Source organism: Thermomyces dupontii (assembly GCF_041956625.1).
Source record: "Thermomyces dupontii strain NRRL 2155 unplaced genomic scaffold VTN31scaffold_5, whole genome shotgun sequence".
NCBI lineage: Eukaryota > Fungi > Ascomycota > Eurotiomycetes > Eurotiales > Trichocomaceae > Thermomyces > Thermomyces dupontii.
In genome coordinates, this window is record NW_027192311.1 from 1,461,639 (window position 1) to 1,477,434 (window position 15,796).

A 15,796-nucleotide genomic window follows, 5' to 3' on the forward strand; every position below is an offset into this window, starting at 1 on the left:
TGTTCAGGCATACGGGGCACAGACCTGATGGTGCGTCTGCCCATCCTAACGGCCCATATTTGAATGTGGATTGAGGACTTGTTCATCATCTGAATGGAGCTCTCTGACGTTGGTCCGAAATTGTCGCTCGAGGCAAGCGACCAGGTCTTGAACACCTTGGGAACCCTGTGCCTTTCCGTATAGGCCCTGAACAACATGACATGAAAATGGGCAAAGGGGCAGTAGTAATTAAGGTATGCGAAACAATCACCCATGTACTGGCCCACTGCCACCGGTTCTCAACTCAGAGAGGGACTCAAGCACAACAACAGACAGCAGGTGGCTTTCCACGACAAAGGAGAGAGCCCGCAAGGTCACTGGATGGTGGCTAAGTCAGGGACTGTCACAACAGTTCGGACTAGCCCAGGAGCCGGAGAGAAGCAAACTGGAGCAGGGGCCCCCAAACTGATATCTTGTCGCTGCCTTGCTTCGGAGTACATACGGAGTATCCTCTAGTCACCTACTAGTACCTGGTAGGTACCGAACTACGGAGTACGTAACCTCTTATCTTGGTCTATCTTATCGGCGCGACGATTGTTTGGTGCTCAGCCTCAGGTAACTCAGGGGTTCAGGCTCTATAACAGAGTCGACAGATCACACAAACATGACACTCAGCTTGTCGACTCCTCCAGCCCAGTGCACCGCACACATAATATGACTTCATTGTTTATGATGGTGTTCTTATTCGTTTGGTGACCATCACACAGTTTTCACTGCAGCTAGTGAGGTCGTTACTACGAGTACCACTACTCGTACTACTATGCTAGGGGAAGTAGGGGTTCAAGTGTGCATTCGTGTACTAGTTCCATAATTGAGCGTTCATCGACCGATTATTCGCATTTGTTTTCAAAATGGCGACCCCAGGGACAGAGAAGCTGCGTCTCAAGGCACTGAATATCGAGAAGGGAAGCGCCAGAGTAAGTCCTCAAATCAGTTCGCAGGAGAAAATGTCATTAACGTTGTCAAATAGTTCTCTCGGTACGTTTTCTCCAGTTTTGTGCTTTCTCAATGCATCATGCACCTCGCTCATGTTTAACAGAGGAGAAGGTTTCGATCCGTATGAAACGGTGATGGGGCGCAATAACCTGGTATGAAATTTCACTTATATATAGTCAGATTACTGGTCTAAGAAACGAAAAGACGGCCCTGTCTCAGCGACGCAATCTCCTCTTCACGGCACAAAATCGCAAAATATACGTCTGGGAACCGACGGGCCCCTGGCAGACCCTAGGAGGAACCCCGGCATTGATTCTCACTCCGATGATGAAGAGGCCCAATGGGAGGGGTTTCTTTTCGGAGGCCAGAATACGTCATGCTATTAACCACCTGATCGTCGATGAACTGGGTCAAGACGAGGTCGTGCTAATAGTGACGGATTCGGGCAATGTCTGCGGGTATGACGTGGAAACTTTTTACACATTGATCGAGCAGGCGAAGGCGAATGGTGAGACACTTCCCCTCGACGAGCCGCGCATCGAACCGTTTCTCTGCGAGTTTGTCGGTGCCAGTGCATGGGGTCTTGCGGTGCATAAGGAGGCCCGCCTGGTCGCCGTCGGCTGCCATGCATGCACTATTACAGTATTCGCATTCGCTCTGGTGGACTGCCACGATCGGGACAGCGAATCGGATGACGCACTGGGGAGCGACTTTCATGATCGCCCTCTCGCACAGGATTGGGTGACCATTGAAACGTCTGCTAAGCTCCGTGATTTCCGCGACCGCGGTATAATCCGTCGTCGGTCGCACAATCTCCGGTTGATTCATCGAGGGCATCGCAATACAATCCCCAGCGTTTCGTTCTTCAACTGCGATTTGGTCCCAGACGGCGCGTGGATGGTGAGCGTTGATATCGAAAACAGAGTGATCTTCTGGGACATTTGGAAGAGTCTCGATCCCTGGACCGAGATGCACCTCAGAAAATTGGCGTGGCGGGATTCACGGTTCAGCAGCGAGTGAGTTTGATTTTCGAATGCCTCAAGAAAAGCGCCTTCGGACCTAACCCGTTGCAGTGACACTGGCTGCAGTGTAATCGCGCTTGACCCACGCTCGTTCCGGTTACGCCGCTCAGTTGAACAAGCTGACGACTCGGACGAGTACTGGAAGTTCGACGACTACGACGACTATCCTGCAATAAGGGACGTCACTGGCCCGAATTCGGATATACCTGACTTTATTAACTGGATTCCACCTCATCAGCCCCGCCATCAGAGGGACAATCCTGATGAAGTCCTGGATGACTTTTTCTTCCCGGATATCTTTGGTGAAGGGGGCTCGAGTGATCCCGCGGTGACGTCTGTTTGCCCGCGTGGTATGAAACGGAGTTTTGACGAGGGCGATTCGGACGATTCTAAGAATGAGCAGCGCAAGCACCGGCAGGTCGAACAAATGTCAGCACATGATGTACCTGATATATTCGCGGCTTCCCATGAAATACAGAGTAATGGGGAAAGACGAGAAAATGCCACGACCGGTGGGGCCGAACAGCTTGGAGGTTTTCAAGACCCAGAACCCGCTGCAGTTCCTGGATCGCAGGATGTCGTCGACCCCATCGACAACGCCGGACAAACCTCCGTGAGTATTGCTGGCGAAACTGGCCAACTTCCCACTTCGGAAGGCAATGTCAGACGCCCAATTCCTACATTTGACGAGCTTTCTGACTGGTGGCATGAGGAAGACTGGGAGTCCTCCGACGAGAGCATAAATGAATCAATCGCGTCGGTCAGTTCATGGGAAATTGAAGGCTATCAATATGACGAGCTGTCGGGGCTGGAGGTAAACGGCCGGATTTTCCCGGTGCTTCAATTCACGAGAGAAAATATCCGCATGATTCTAGGGCCGCTGGCGGAACGGCCTACGGTGATCTCGGGGCCGCCGGATCACTTTTACCCGTACTCAGCAGACGGAATGTCGCCGTTGGCTGCCTACCGACAGTACAACATGGTAAAATACATACCGGAAGACGGGCTGGTTGTCGTCGCTACGCAGATGGGTCATGTCGGTATTATTTCACTCGCAGAGGCACACCTTAAGGGCCATATGTTTCGAATGAGGTGGATGGTGCCGTTACGGAGCCAGGAAATCTACGGCGATCGCCCTTTGATGCCACTGCTTGGAATGGCTGTGGGCCCGGTGCAAGGGCAGGAACTGCCGATGGATGCCTCCGATTGTTCGCCGCAGCAGTCCAACAACGACATGTTATTTCACTTTTGCATGGCTGATGAAGAGAGAGGCTTGGCTGGGGAAGAGAAAGGTGCTGGCTTCACGTCCGCCATGAGCCATGGTTGTGACAATCGACATTGCAAGCCCCGAGAACAGTGGCAGGGGTGGCAGTCATCACGACGGTACCGGTTGTTGTTAATTTACGCTGACCATTCGGTGCTGAGCTATGAGTTCTGGTACGAGAGGGAGAAGTGCGATGACATGATACTGTAGTCGTGGGTTAATCAGTTCATGATTCAATTGAATCTATGTACCCATATGCAGTAATGTCTCGTCAACCCATCCTGCCACGCAACGCTCTTGGCCAAAATACTGTGTTACTTGATAGTTTGTCGGAGGTCTTGTTGGAATGTCACGTTTACAAGCTGCTCCAAGTAGTACGAGTACTAATACACCTGAGCCATGCGATTGGATCAAACAGCTAGATTCCTGCGAGCAGTCGCATTTGATGGATACTTCAAGTCGTGATCACAATCTCTAGATACAGCTGTTCTCGGTGCTTCCCACTGTAAGAGTCATTCCTTCTCCCGACCTGGGGGTGTGCCATCAGGGCTTCTCTTGCCACGTGACTTCAAAGCGATGCGTTGGTTGTGTGGCTCTTGGCAGTGGGCACTGGAATTGAAGGACCAGAGCTGGAGGCCGTCACTGTTAGCCAGACAAAGAACATCACGGTCGCCGATGGGTACTAGCATGGCGGGTTCGTCGCCTTATTCTCCAATTTTCGATTGACGTCTGCGTCTTGTGCAACAACTCACGAGTTCTGACTTCATATCAACGTCCACTTGGTCTGCTGCACTTCCGGCGGACATCTATTCCAATTGATCTTGAATGTTACAAGCACGTTTTCATCCACATCTATGTGCCACAACTGCACCTCACGGGAGCTCCCTATTGTTTGCACTTGATATGTGCTCAAATCCCAAATGGAGATGAGGAGGTGGAGCCAAGTACTGGTACTCGTAGAACAGGACTACTTTTTCCTTCTTAATATAAACCTCCTCGGAGCATAAAGGGAGGTATCTTGCTCGTTTTCGTCGTGCGCATTGATATTCCACGCTGTCAGAAGGCTGCAGAGCTTTGTTGTCAGCCGACGCGCACAGTCAGAGACAAAGAGTGACTTTGTACCCATCACACCACGTCAGAACAAGATAGCAATCGGATAAAGTGCAAGAGTTGACCTCTGCTTCTTCGTCGGTTCAAGTAGATCGTTCCCCAGTTTCAAGACCAACAATTCGACTCCATCACAATATATGCCACAGCACAACCGTCGAGAGTGGGGGTGTAGTATCCCTGAGTCTTTCCCAAAACCTCGCAAGGGAGTTTATAAAGCTCTTCATAATCGGCCAAGAAACTGAAGACATGTAGCCAGCGAAAATATGTCATCGTGTTATCGGCCGCTTGTTGTTCAAGTCCAGAAACGCAAACGCTCGGCGCAAGGCAAACTGTGTGACCGTCCTTGACGAGAATAGCGCACCATCGCTTCGTGACCTACAGTGGCTCCCATGAGGATTGAAGATTTTAATCGATAATCAATCAGTGGCAAACATGTGCCCTCTCTGGCTTCGGGAATTGTCTGCTAGATCGAGATACTCCAAGATCTGCACGAAAAGCTCGAGAGGCAGGGGCCGACAAGATCCCACTCAAATCCCGGAAGACTTTCTTCGAGTTATCGTCGAGTTATCGGGGGTCTCTTATCTTATCAATGATTATCTTATCTTATCAATGCGTTTTGAATGCCTCAGGCTCAGATCCTCCGAATGACTGACGCGATTCACGCGAATGGGCGCGAATACAGTCCGTCAGGGCAAAATAACCCCGGTGGGTCTCATGTCCAGCGCTTAACTACTAGGTAACTACCTCTACTCCGTACGTTTAAGCTCTCGCCATGTAAAATCATACCGTAAATACGAGGTACAGCTTCTTGAAAGTACTTCCATCATTTGCCTTAGTCCCCTCTTGACATCGCCAGAGTATAGGATCTATACACGACATTAGAAACGTGAAGGGCTCTGAGTACCTATATTATGAAATTCTAAGAATAATCAAGAATACTAAATTTTCCCGGGAAATCAATTGTCGCGGTGGGCGCAAGAGGTGTACTCCACTGTGTTCTGAGTGGTAACAATAATACCACTAGCAAGCGCTAAGTGATGCAAACACATCAAACAGGTCCTCGTTTTCCTTGTAACCGGGGTTATTTATCCCTGCACCTACAGCTCGGACAAGTCCAGTGCAGTGTGCCAAACACTTAGAATTGATTCGGTGCGCGGACCAGCATTTTCACCGCGATGAGGTTTTATTCACTTGATCGGTGACAACTCGAAAACAGCCATAGTTGTGGCTTACGAGGTGATTCAACTGTGGTTACCTCGTCGACGTGCTACAAGTTGATTGCTCCGACGTGTTCTCGGGATGGCGGCCCTTGGATCGGAAAAGCTGCGTCTCAAGGCGCTCAATATTGAGAAAGGCAATTCTAGAGTAAGCTGTCATGTCGGTCCATAAGAGCAACTTGAGTCACTGAAAGTGTAGAAATAGTTCCCTCGGTACGATCTCCAGCGCCGTAACGTCCCAATGCATCTGGCTCATGTTTAACAGGAGTGAGGGATTTGATCCACCGGAACTTGCACCATGGCGCAATAACTTGGTACGATTGCACTCGTATTGTCTTGGATTAATCATGGGCTAAGTTACTCTAGGCTGCCCTGTCCCAGCGACACAATCTCCTCTTCACGGCGCAAAATCGCAAAATCTACGTCTGGGAGCCGACGGGCCCCTGGCAAACACTTGGGAGAACACCGGCACTAATACTCACTCCGGTTATGAAGAATCCCAATGCGAGAGGCTACCTCTCTCGCATTGTCATGCGCCACGCAATCAACCACATAATCGTCGATGAGTTGGGCGACGATGAGGTTCTGCTGCTAGCGACAGACTCGGGCAATGTCTGCGGGTACCGCGTAGATAGTTTTTATCAATCGATCGAGCGTGCAAGGGCAGCGGGTGAGACACTACCAGTCCAGGAGCCGCACATCGAGCCCTTTCTATGCGAGCATGTCGGCGCCAGTGCGTGGGGCCTAGCGGTGCACAAGTTGGCGCGCCTGGTTGCGGTCAGCTGCAATGCATGTACTATCAATGTGTTCGCATTCGCCCTTGTTGATTCGCGTGACCAGGGTCGGAAATCCGACGACACAGATCATTGCTACACGCAGGAATGGGTGACCATCGACACTCTTGATGATCTTCGATATTTCCGCAATGACGGCATGCTCAGCAGTCGCTCGCACAATCTCCGGTTGATCTATCAAGGGCATCGCCACAACATCCCCAGCGTGTCTTTCTTCAACTACGATCTTGTTTCAGACGGCGCGTGGATGGTGAGCGTCGACATCGAAAACAGGGTGATCTTCTGGAACATTTGGAAGAGTCTTGATCCGTGGACTGAGGTAGACTTGCGATTATTGGCACGTAATGATCCGCGGTTTATCGAAAAGTAAGTCTACGTGCCTGGAGTAGCGTCTACGCAGCTCAAAGTCGCAGTGAGCGTGGCTGGAGTGTCATCGCGTTGGACCCTCGTTCGTTTCGGTTTCGCCGCACCTTCGCAGAGGCTATCGACTCGCACAATTACAAAAAGTTTGCCGACGTAGGAGAATTCCCTGCGATGAGAGACGTTACTGATCCGAACGACACTCTACCGGATTATACTCGCGGGTATCCATTTGTCCCGCCGGTTCAGAAAGCAAATCCGGACGAAGTTCTGGACGAATTCTTCTTTCCGGACATCATCGGTGAGGCAAACCACTCTATTAACTCCGCAAAGAGGCTGGATAGTCCGCGTGGTACGAAACGGAACTTGAGCGAGGAAGATTCTGATGAATCTGAGCCCGAGAAGCACGAACAACTATCGCGAGAACAACCATCCGCGCCGGATGTGCCTGATACGTCCACGACACCCCGTGATTCATCGAGTAGTGACGAAAGAAGAGAGAATCGTTCGGGTGACGGTGCCGAGCAGCCCGTAGAAACTCGTAGTCCGGAACCCGCCGCAGATCGTGGGCCACCCGATCCCGATGAATTGATGGACAGCTTCAGGCGACGCATCCTGAATATTGTTCGAGGAAATGAAGGAACCGCCAACCAAGATGACGACATTGGCTTTTTGATGGAAACGTTGGGCGAACTCCTGGCCTTGCCGGAGCTGGAGAGCGAGGAGGGAGAGTCATCCGACGAGAGCGACGACCTCATATCGGTGCGATCCGTCACTTCAGTTGAAGCCGAAGGCGAGCAGGAAGATGAGCTGGAGTCGTTGAGGATGGACGGCCGAATCTTCCCGGTCCTCCAGTTCTCGGAGGAGCACATTCGCATGATTCCGGGACCGATGGCCGGGCGACCCACAGTGATCTCCGGGTCGCATCGCCAGATGTTCATTTACACGACTGACGCAATGCGACAACTGGAGGACTTCCAACGCTTCAACATGGTAAAGTACATTCCGGAAGACGGCCTAGTTGTGGCGGCTTCGCAGATGGGGCGCGTCGCCATCATGTCGCTGGGGGAGGCCCACCTGAAGGGGCCTACGTTCCGGTTCCATTGGGTCGTGCCGCTGAAGAGCCAGGAGAAGTATGGCGATCGCCCGATGGTACCTCTGGTGGGGATGGCCGTAAGCCCGGTGCAGGGTCAGGAACGGCCGGTGGATCTAAGCAATTGTCGACAGGCACGTCACGACCCTCTAATAGATAAGGATGAATGCTTGATCGAGGTCGCCAGCGGCGGGCTCGATGGTGATTCTGATCTTCCCTCGGCTGAGAGCAATACTCCCTCTACGAGCAGGTATCGCAGGCCGTGCGAGCGATGGCAAGGATGGCAGTCATCGCGGCGGTACCGGCTGCTGTTGATCTATGGAGATCATACAGTAATGAGCTATGAATTTTGGTACGAATCGGGGGACTGCGATAACATGATCCTCTGACAGGATAATACTGATTTCAAATTATTCATGTACATGGTACCTAGTAGTAGTACATACTCGCCCGGTAACTGGCCATATCAAGCTTCAGGGTCAGTTAGGGTTTGTTCCTGGATCCAACCTACAAAACACTCGGCGGCCTCCGCTGTGGAGAAAATCACGTGCTTTTCATAAGCCCTTTCTGATTAGCCAATCAAAGCATTCTAGATTTCTAAAAATAGAGGGCGGAACCCCACAAATCTTACCATATTCGGTAATTTGATTACGTCCCTGTCGATCTCCGCCGTGCAAAGCCATGCAAACAAGCCACGCGAACAATCCTCAGGCCGCGTAATGCTGCCGCATCGGCCTCACAGTGTATTGACTTTATATATAGAGAGAGCTTTCTCTCTCCGACCTTGATTCACATCGCAAAGAACAAAACACTCGTTTCAGCCATGGCGCCATCGCCATACGCCTACATTGCGATTAGTACTGCGAGTTCAAGGAGCAGCAGTACTACTATCGCGCCTCGCAGTCTCAGCGATGTTAATCGCACGCAGGCCATCACGCTGGGCATCATGGCCGTGTATGTAGTGGTTATTGCGGCATTGTGGAACATTCCGTATGTGCGATATGTACTGTGGCCGTTTAAGGTGAGTCTTGAGAAACTCTCACTACCTCTATCGATTGTTAGTGTAAAAAAAAAAAAAAAAAAAAAAGTAAACCCCGCTAAGATGGATACTGATGGTTCGATAGATGCTCGTCATTGCATTCCATGAATTCGGCCACGCCATCACCGCCATCCTAACCGGCGGCCGTGTACAGGGTATCTCGCTCGATCCGCACGAGGGCGGCGTCACCCACATCGTCGGCGGCAAGCCGGCCATCACCCTACCTGCTGGATATCTCGGATCATCGCTGATCGGCGCTCTACTCATCTTCTGTGGCTTCAACATTGTAGCGTCGAAAGTGATGAGTTTCGTGCTGGGAGTGTGTTTCCTACTCACCTTGTGGTGGGCGCGGAAGGATTGGTTGACGATTCTCACCATTTTCACGGCGGTGGGGTTGCTGGTCGCGTTCTGGTTTATTGCGCATGCGGAGGCGTTGAGGTTTTTTGTTGTATGTTTTTTTTTTTTTTTTTTTTTTTTTTTCCTTTTTTTTTTTTTCTTGAATCGTTGGATATCAGAGAGCTGACGATGGGGTGTAGTTGTTTATCGGAGTTATGTCTGCTCTCTACAGTGTCTGGGATATTTGCGATGATCTTATCCTGCGCAAGGTCAATTCCTCGGATGCGTCGGTTTTTGCGAAACGATATGGCGGATCGTCCCGCTGCTGGGGCGTGATCTGGTCGCTCATCGCGGTCGCGTTTATGGCAGTGGCGATCGTCGCGGCTCTCGCGGCTTTTGATCAGAGCTTTGAGGAGCAGCAAGAGGATTCGAGGAATTTTATCCCTACATGACATGCGAATAGAGTCGCTGTGTATTCTATGTTGTGACGTTTTATTATCATTGGGTTCTGGATTGGCTTGGGTTGGTAATGTATGATTATGATGATTGATGACCCCTGTTATGCGATACCCAGCAATGGCATGTCTGTATTAAAACAAATGAATAGGTAAATTGCTACAGATCAATCCGTCCCTAACGCCATACCATCCCTCCCTAGACCCTAATGCTCACTACGACGTGGGGAGATTCGCTCTCGGCTGAGCAGCTGCCGCAGCTCTGGTGTGATTACCTTGCTGTCTCGCTCTGCTCCTATCCCCCGGGCAATATGTTGGCCGACGCTGTCACGCGCAGCTTGGGAGGACTCTCCAGCCTGTGGACGTCCAGGCATCGGAAAGTTGTCCTTCTTGTGTTTTTTTTTTTTTTTTTTTTTTTTTTTCCCTTTTTCCTTTTTTTCTTGAATCGTTGGATATCAGAGAGCTGACGATGGGGTGTAGTTGTTTATCGGAGTTATGTCTGCTCTCTACAGTGTCTGGGATATTTGCGATGATCTTATCCTGCGCAAGGTCAATTCCTCGGATGCGTCGGTTTTTGCGAAACGATATGGCGGATCGTCCCGCTGCTGGGGCGTGATCTGGTCGCTCATCGCGGTCGCGTTTATGGCAGTGGCGATCGTCGCGGCTCTCGCGGCTTTTGATCAGAGCTTTGAGGAGCAGCAAGAGGATTCGAGGAATTTTATCCCTACATGACATGCGAATAGAGTCGCTGTGTATTCTATGTTGTGACGTTTTATTATCATTGGGTTCTGGATTGGCTTGGGTTGGTAATGTATGATTATGATGATTGATGACCCCTGTTATGCGATACCCAGCAATGGCATGTCTGTATTAAAACAAATGAATAGGTAAATTGCTACAGATCAATCCGTCCCTAACGCCATACCATCCCTCCCTAGACCCTAATGCTCACTACGACGTGGGGAGATTCGCTCTCGGCTGAGCAGCTGCCGCAGCTCTGGTGTGATTACCTTGCTGTCTCGCTCTGCTCCTATCCCCCGGGCAATATGTTGGCCGACGCTGTCACGCGCAGCTTGGGAGGACTCTCCAGCCTGTGGACGTCCAGGCATCGGAAAGTTGTCCTTCTTGTCGATTCGCTGCACCATCCGCTCGAATCGTCGAAAGAGTGACTCCGCCCGGGTTAACAGAGGCACCAGCTCCATAGTACAAGAGAGCTCGTTGACTGAATCAGAGTCAGATCCAAACATGTTCCCCCGCCAGATGGAGAAATACGTACTGTACTTGAGAACATCATCAAAATGATGCAAATGGTCCATAATCACATCCCGATGCTTCTCGAGAATCGCCATGGCGAAGAATATATGGAAGCTACTCGACAGGTAGTCCGTCCACAGCGTTTCCCACAGTCGCAGAACGTCTCCCCACTCAAACTCGCGTTTGTACCACACGAGCAGCATCCGGAACAGGAAGAAAAAGTTGGTGCTGTCCGCTTTTTGCAGGTGTAGATACAGCTGCGGATCCATGAGCTGCACCAGCTGGTTAAGCGTCATCAGTTGGTCTCGCATTCCGGATTGATCCCGAAGAAAGTTCCGTTCCTGTCTCTGTCAGCCTCCTCTATTTTTTCTTGACGCGAGAGGCTGATCTTACCATCCTCTCCATGAACCCAACAAACCCCCAAAACGCCACTGCGTCGTCTTGCATCACCGCATAAATCGGCGCCAGCAGGTCACTCATGCCTTGTACATACCCCAAGCTCGGATTGAACTCGTGATATGTCAACAGCATGTCCTTCATCTGCTCCAAATGCACGTTGGTGCCCGCGTCTGCGAACGGCGAGTCCGGATCCGGATGAGGGATGTCCTCTCCGGCAAAAAGCGGGATGGTCCGGTCCGTCCGGTGCACATCTTTCTCTGCCATGCATTAGTCGTCACCCGTAAACTAGAATGGTCACTACTTACCAATACGAGCTTTCTGCTCCTTCCACCGCTCATACTCCTCAGTTGAACCATGCCCGTCGACCATCCGCTCCCACCAGAAACCCTTCAGTCGCACGTACTGATCCCTTCTCGAGTTCATGACCGCCCTCCGCTCATCGGCGCTGCTGTCCCAGTCGTACACTCCGAGTAGGAATAGCCACGCTTCTTTCCGGACGCCATCCTGCGGGTCAAGTCCGCCGTGGAATATCCGCTCCTTCACTTCGTCCACCGTGATCTGCAACCGGCCGTCGACAGGATTGAACCAGCTGTTCCATTCCTTCAACGTAACCACCTTTCGGCGCTCCTGAATGGACATGGTTCCAGTCTCCAGTTCCAAAATCTCAAACTCACCGACAGAGCTGTTCTCCATCTCTAGCACATCCCTGGCTGTCCAGATTCGATTGTTCCTCTCCTTTTCGCTCTGCTCCGCGATGCTCATGGCCCACCTTGCCAGGTAAATCCGCGCACTATCAAACTCATTTTGCAACGTCTGCACTTCCGGGTTCTTCATTAGCCTCCGGACCTGCGGGGGAATGATCGAGTTCTCGGCGATCTCATTCGCCGTTCTCCTCGTGAATGTAGTAACCCGGCTGAGTCCCTCCAGTACCTTCCATCGGGCCTCTTTCAACGCCTTGGTAAAAGGGTCCATGGCAGCATCGCGGCGCACGGCCGTAGCCGGAGGATTTTGCTGGGACGCATCCGACCTCTCACTACTCAACGGACGTCCAAACGACAGCTTGTCCTCCTCCGAGGGATTGATGAGATAGATAGTCTTATCGGCACCCGACCGCTGAACCTTGACATACCGTCTCAGCCATCGCAGCACCTCATCGCCACCCCAGAACATGCCGCCATCCTCGGAAAACGGATCGAAGTTCTCCCGTGTCCGTCGCTTTTTTTGCAGAATGGTCGACTCGCATTCGCTATCGTGAAAGAATAGTGCGGGAAAGCTGTCGCCTGCACGGGTGTTGATGACCAAGCTGCCAAACCACCAACCGATGCTCGGCGGCCGGACCATGAGCGAGTAGATCTCCGACAACGGCACCGCAAAGGCGTACATCCCGACCGCTTCCTTGTACGTGGTCATTGTCGGCAGCGGCGGTACCAAATATGTCTGTCGCGGCGGGGAGTCGCTATCGGCAAGGTCGACCTTGACGTAGGTTTCATACGCATCGCCGAGTGCACTCTCAGGCACCCACGCCAGAAGATAGGACGATGCATTATCGCCATCCGGTGAGGTCGGCTTCTGTTGAACGAGCGCGATGAATCCGGGAATATTGTCTTTGGCGGACGGTGTCGGATGAACGTAGACCTAGCCAGTGTGTGTCAGTCCAAACAAGGCTTATCATCTTCAATTACCATCCATGCGCACCTTGCTCTTAGAGAACAGCAATTTCACGCCGCGCCGGGGACTTGTGGACGCAATAGTGTTGTAGTCGGTCTCCTCATCGTCGCTCACATCATAGAACGATCCGGACGGGGACGGCGGCGAAGGAGGCGGGGTGAACTTGGACGCCGACGCGGCCATCGAGATGAATGCGGGCGTTTCACAGTCCGACAGTGATGTTCAAAGAGAAGACACTGATTCAGACTACGAAATCAAACGCATCTTTGTTTTGTGTTCTTTTTCTCAGCTTTGCAGAGACACTACTACTGTCTGGCAGCCTGATCACCTGCAAAGGTCACGACGTAATCAAGGCAGACGTTAAGTCACGTGACTAGCTATTATTGACTTTCCAAGTGGGTCGTGCCCCACATAGACGATCAATCCAGCACGTGAAAGTCACGTGATATTGAGCCGCATTGGCCAGTTGATCCTCAGGCCCCCATGTTCCTCGGGAAACTGGTGACGCGCGGCTGTCGCGCGCATGCCCTGAAACGAACCGACCTTGCCGTTTCGGGCAAAGATTAGTAGGAGGTAGTCATCAGCGCGGTCAAGAAGATTTCGGTTGCAACAGAGAGCAATAGTTGAGCAGCAGCTCCCTACAGACAAATGAAGCAGGTCTTGATGCACATGAAGCTTAAACTGAAAAAGGAGCAGAACATCATATCCGGAACGAAGACCCCTGGGGAAGCCATGGTTTTTACTGACTCAGTAAGTACTATGCTAAGTACTTGAAAGACCATCTGTGTCTGTGGAGGGACTCTTTGCGTTTGTTTCTCTGAATAGGAGCTCGCGTGGTCCATTATGCTGGCAAGGTCGTATTAGAGGGCTGGAGGGGCATTCTACTTATTCAGTGTGAAAGATTCTAGAAGTGACTACGGACAAAACATATCATAGGGATTGAAAGGACAAAAAAAAGGAGTACTGGAATGGGTCGTTCCTCTGACTCGACCGTAACGGTTATACCCTCTGCCTCCAGTTTGTGGAAAAGGGCATACTAGAGAGGGCTTGCAGGAATGAAAAAGAAATGGACGAACAAGTAATGTACTGCTTAGAATCATTTTAGATGGATGACTTCCCACCCTCTCATTAGATGTTTCTAACCACAGAGCCACGGACATTTGCAGTAAAATTTGGGGCTCCTCCATTGCCGTTAACGTGGACGGCTCGGACCTTGAGAGCAAGAGGCCGAGCCGCCGAGGCTACACGAACAACTTGTCCAGGCACGACAGGAGTACATAGTATTGTCCGTCAGTTCTCGGGACGCTGGGCGTAGACAACATAGCTGCAGATGATATTTGTGGTTAGTTGTCTAGTGTATAGCAAGGCCGGATAATAGCTACGGGGACACTCACAAGTCGAACATCATGTGAATTTTGCGGTTCCGGCCGTCAGCTTGCTGGCAAGGACAATGACTTCCTCCTTCCTCCACTGCTTGAACCGCGTCAGAGGTGCCAGAGCTGCGGCCTCGAAGCCGTTCGCTTCGCCCTGGGTCTGGTTCCAGGCGCCAACTTTCTTCTGACTAAGAGGTCAGTACTGGAGTGTTATTGATTCACCGTCTGGGGGCAAAGGGGATAACTGACAAGATGGGGATCCTTCGGCCAAACGCCGTAGGGAATGACAAACTTCTCCACGTGGATGTTCACAAACCCGGCCTCCTTGAACCACTGCTCAACTTGGACCCGGGACGCACCTCATAGCCAGCCTCCTCGAACGCCCCGTAAACCTCGTCGTAGTATTGTTGGAGCGCGGTGCCATTGAGACTGCCGTCTGGAGACATGGGATAGCCGTCCCAGTCCTGGAATTCAACCCAGCCGCCAGGCTTTACTGATCTGTTTTTCGTTAGAGTGTCAAGAAGGATAACGGAACAGAGTCAGCATAGTACCGATAGCACTGCTTCACCAACTTCCCAAAGTCCCTGATCGAGCCAGCCAGGTATCGCGCGTGGATGAGGTCAAACGGGTCGCTTTCATATGCCCACTCCGACTCGATGTCGTCCACAAGGAACTTCACATTCGGAGGAACCCTGCAAATCCCCGTCAGCCCAGCCACTTAGCTACGAGCTCTTATGCTAAACTGACATAGTCGGTTGGACCGGGCTCAAATCACAGCCGATTACCTGGCACAAACAACATCCTGTCTCAGCATTCCGTCCATCTGGGATCGCTCCCTCTAGTATTCCTTACCTCGGCCTCGGGATGTTGGTCCGCTTCAGCGAGTCAGCTTCTGTATCTTGGGTCCGCCATTCCCAGCTAGCAAACTTACCGAAATCAATTGCCCAGATACCTGTCCCAGATCAATTACCCGCTGCGGGTTCTTGATCGGGGCCAGATAGAGCTTCCGGTGCAATAGCGTGAGACAAAGTTCATGAAACATGTCCAGGCGGTCATTTTCTGTTTCGTCGTTAGGGAGCAGATACGCTACGAAATAACAACGATTCAAATCGAAAGTATGAAATTCGTGTTTTGGATGCAGGACCCTTTCGGACAGTTCCCAAGAGCGGATCTCAACGGCCAGAATGTCTTTGTAAGTTGCACTTCTATGATCAGCGGGTCGCTGCCCCGGATCAGTATTTATGTGCGCAAGTGGATAACCTAGATACCTGCGGACCAGGATGCTCACTTTTCGTTCCCCGCCGGCGTTGCTGCACCACTGCCGAAATGGTAACGGCTGGCACCGCATGGGGTAAATCGTGACAGGGGAGTTTAACTCTCTAAGAACTCTTTACTGTACCGGGTTTGCCCTTTCCACCGACTGAGTCAACGTGGACT

General features: G+C 51.5%; 4 protein-coding genes across 4 annotated transcripts; 2 read left to right on the forward strand and 2 right to left on the reverse strand.

Annotated features, from left to right (window-relative positions):
* Positions 1-890: 890 nt before the first annotated feature.
* Positions 891-3,471, forward strand: VTN31DRAFT_5814 (uncharacterized protein; the record flags this gene model as incomplete). Its single annotated transcript, XM_069406355.1, has 5 exons — positions 891-956; positions 1,010-1,017; positions 1,079-1,127; positions 1,180-1,991; positions 2,049-3,471. 5 exons carry the CDS (start codon positions 891-893, stop codon positions 3,469-3,471), a joined length of 2,358 nt encoding a protein of 785 aa, XP_069259971.1.
* Positions 3,472-8,658: 5,187 nt separating this feature from the next.
* On the forward strand, positions 8,659-9,662 carry VTN31DRAFT_5815 (uncharacterized protein; the record flags this gene model as incomplete). The annotated part of the gene is made up of 3 exons (XM_069406356.1): positions 8,659-8,856; positions 8,960-9,322; positions 9,411-9,662. The coding sequence occupies 3 exons, from the start codon at positions 8,659-8,661 to the stop codon at positions 9,660-9,662; spliced, it is 813 nt and encodes a 270-aa protein (XP_069259972.1).
* Positions 9,663-10,606: 944 nt separating this feature from the next.
* VTN31DRAFT_5816 (uncharacterized protein) lies at positions 10,607-13,169 on the reverse strand (the record flags this gene model as incomplete). The annotated part of the gene is made up of 5 exons (XM_069406357.1): positions 10,607-10,887; positions 10,942-11,260; positions 11,313-11,575; positions 11,624-12,953; positions 13,014-13,169. 5 exons carry the CDS (start codon positions 13,167-13,169, stop codon positions 10,607-10,609), a joined length of 2,349 nt encoding a protein of 782 aa, XP_069259973.1.
* A 1,107-nt stretch (positions 13,170-14,276) lies between these two features.
* On the reverse strand, positions 14,277-15,707 carry VTN31DRAFT_5817 (uncharacterized protein; the record flags this gene model as incomplete). The annotated part of the gene is made up of 9 exons (XM_069406358.1): positions 14,277-14,310; positions 14,381-14,543; positions 14,676-14,857; positions 14,911-15,051; positions 15,107-15,124; positions 15,212-15,234; positions 15,291-15,445; positions 15,514-15,581; positions 15,628-15,707. 9 exons carry the CDS (start codon positions 15,705-15,707, stop codon positions 14,277-14,279), a joined length of 864 nt encoding a protein of 287 aa, XP_069259974.1.
* Between the last annotated feature and the right edge of the window lie 89 nt (positions 15,708-15,796).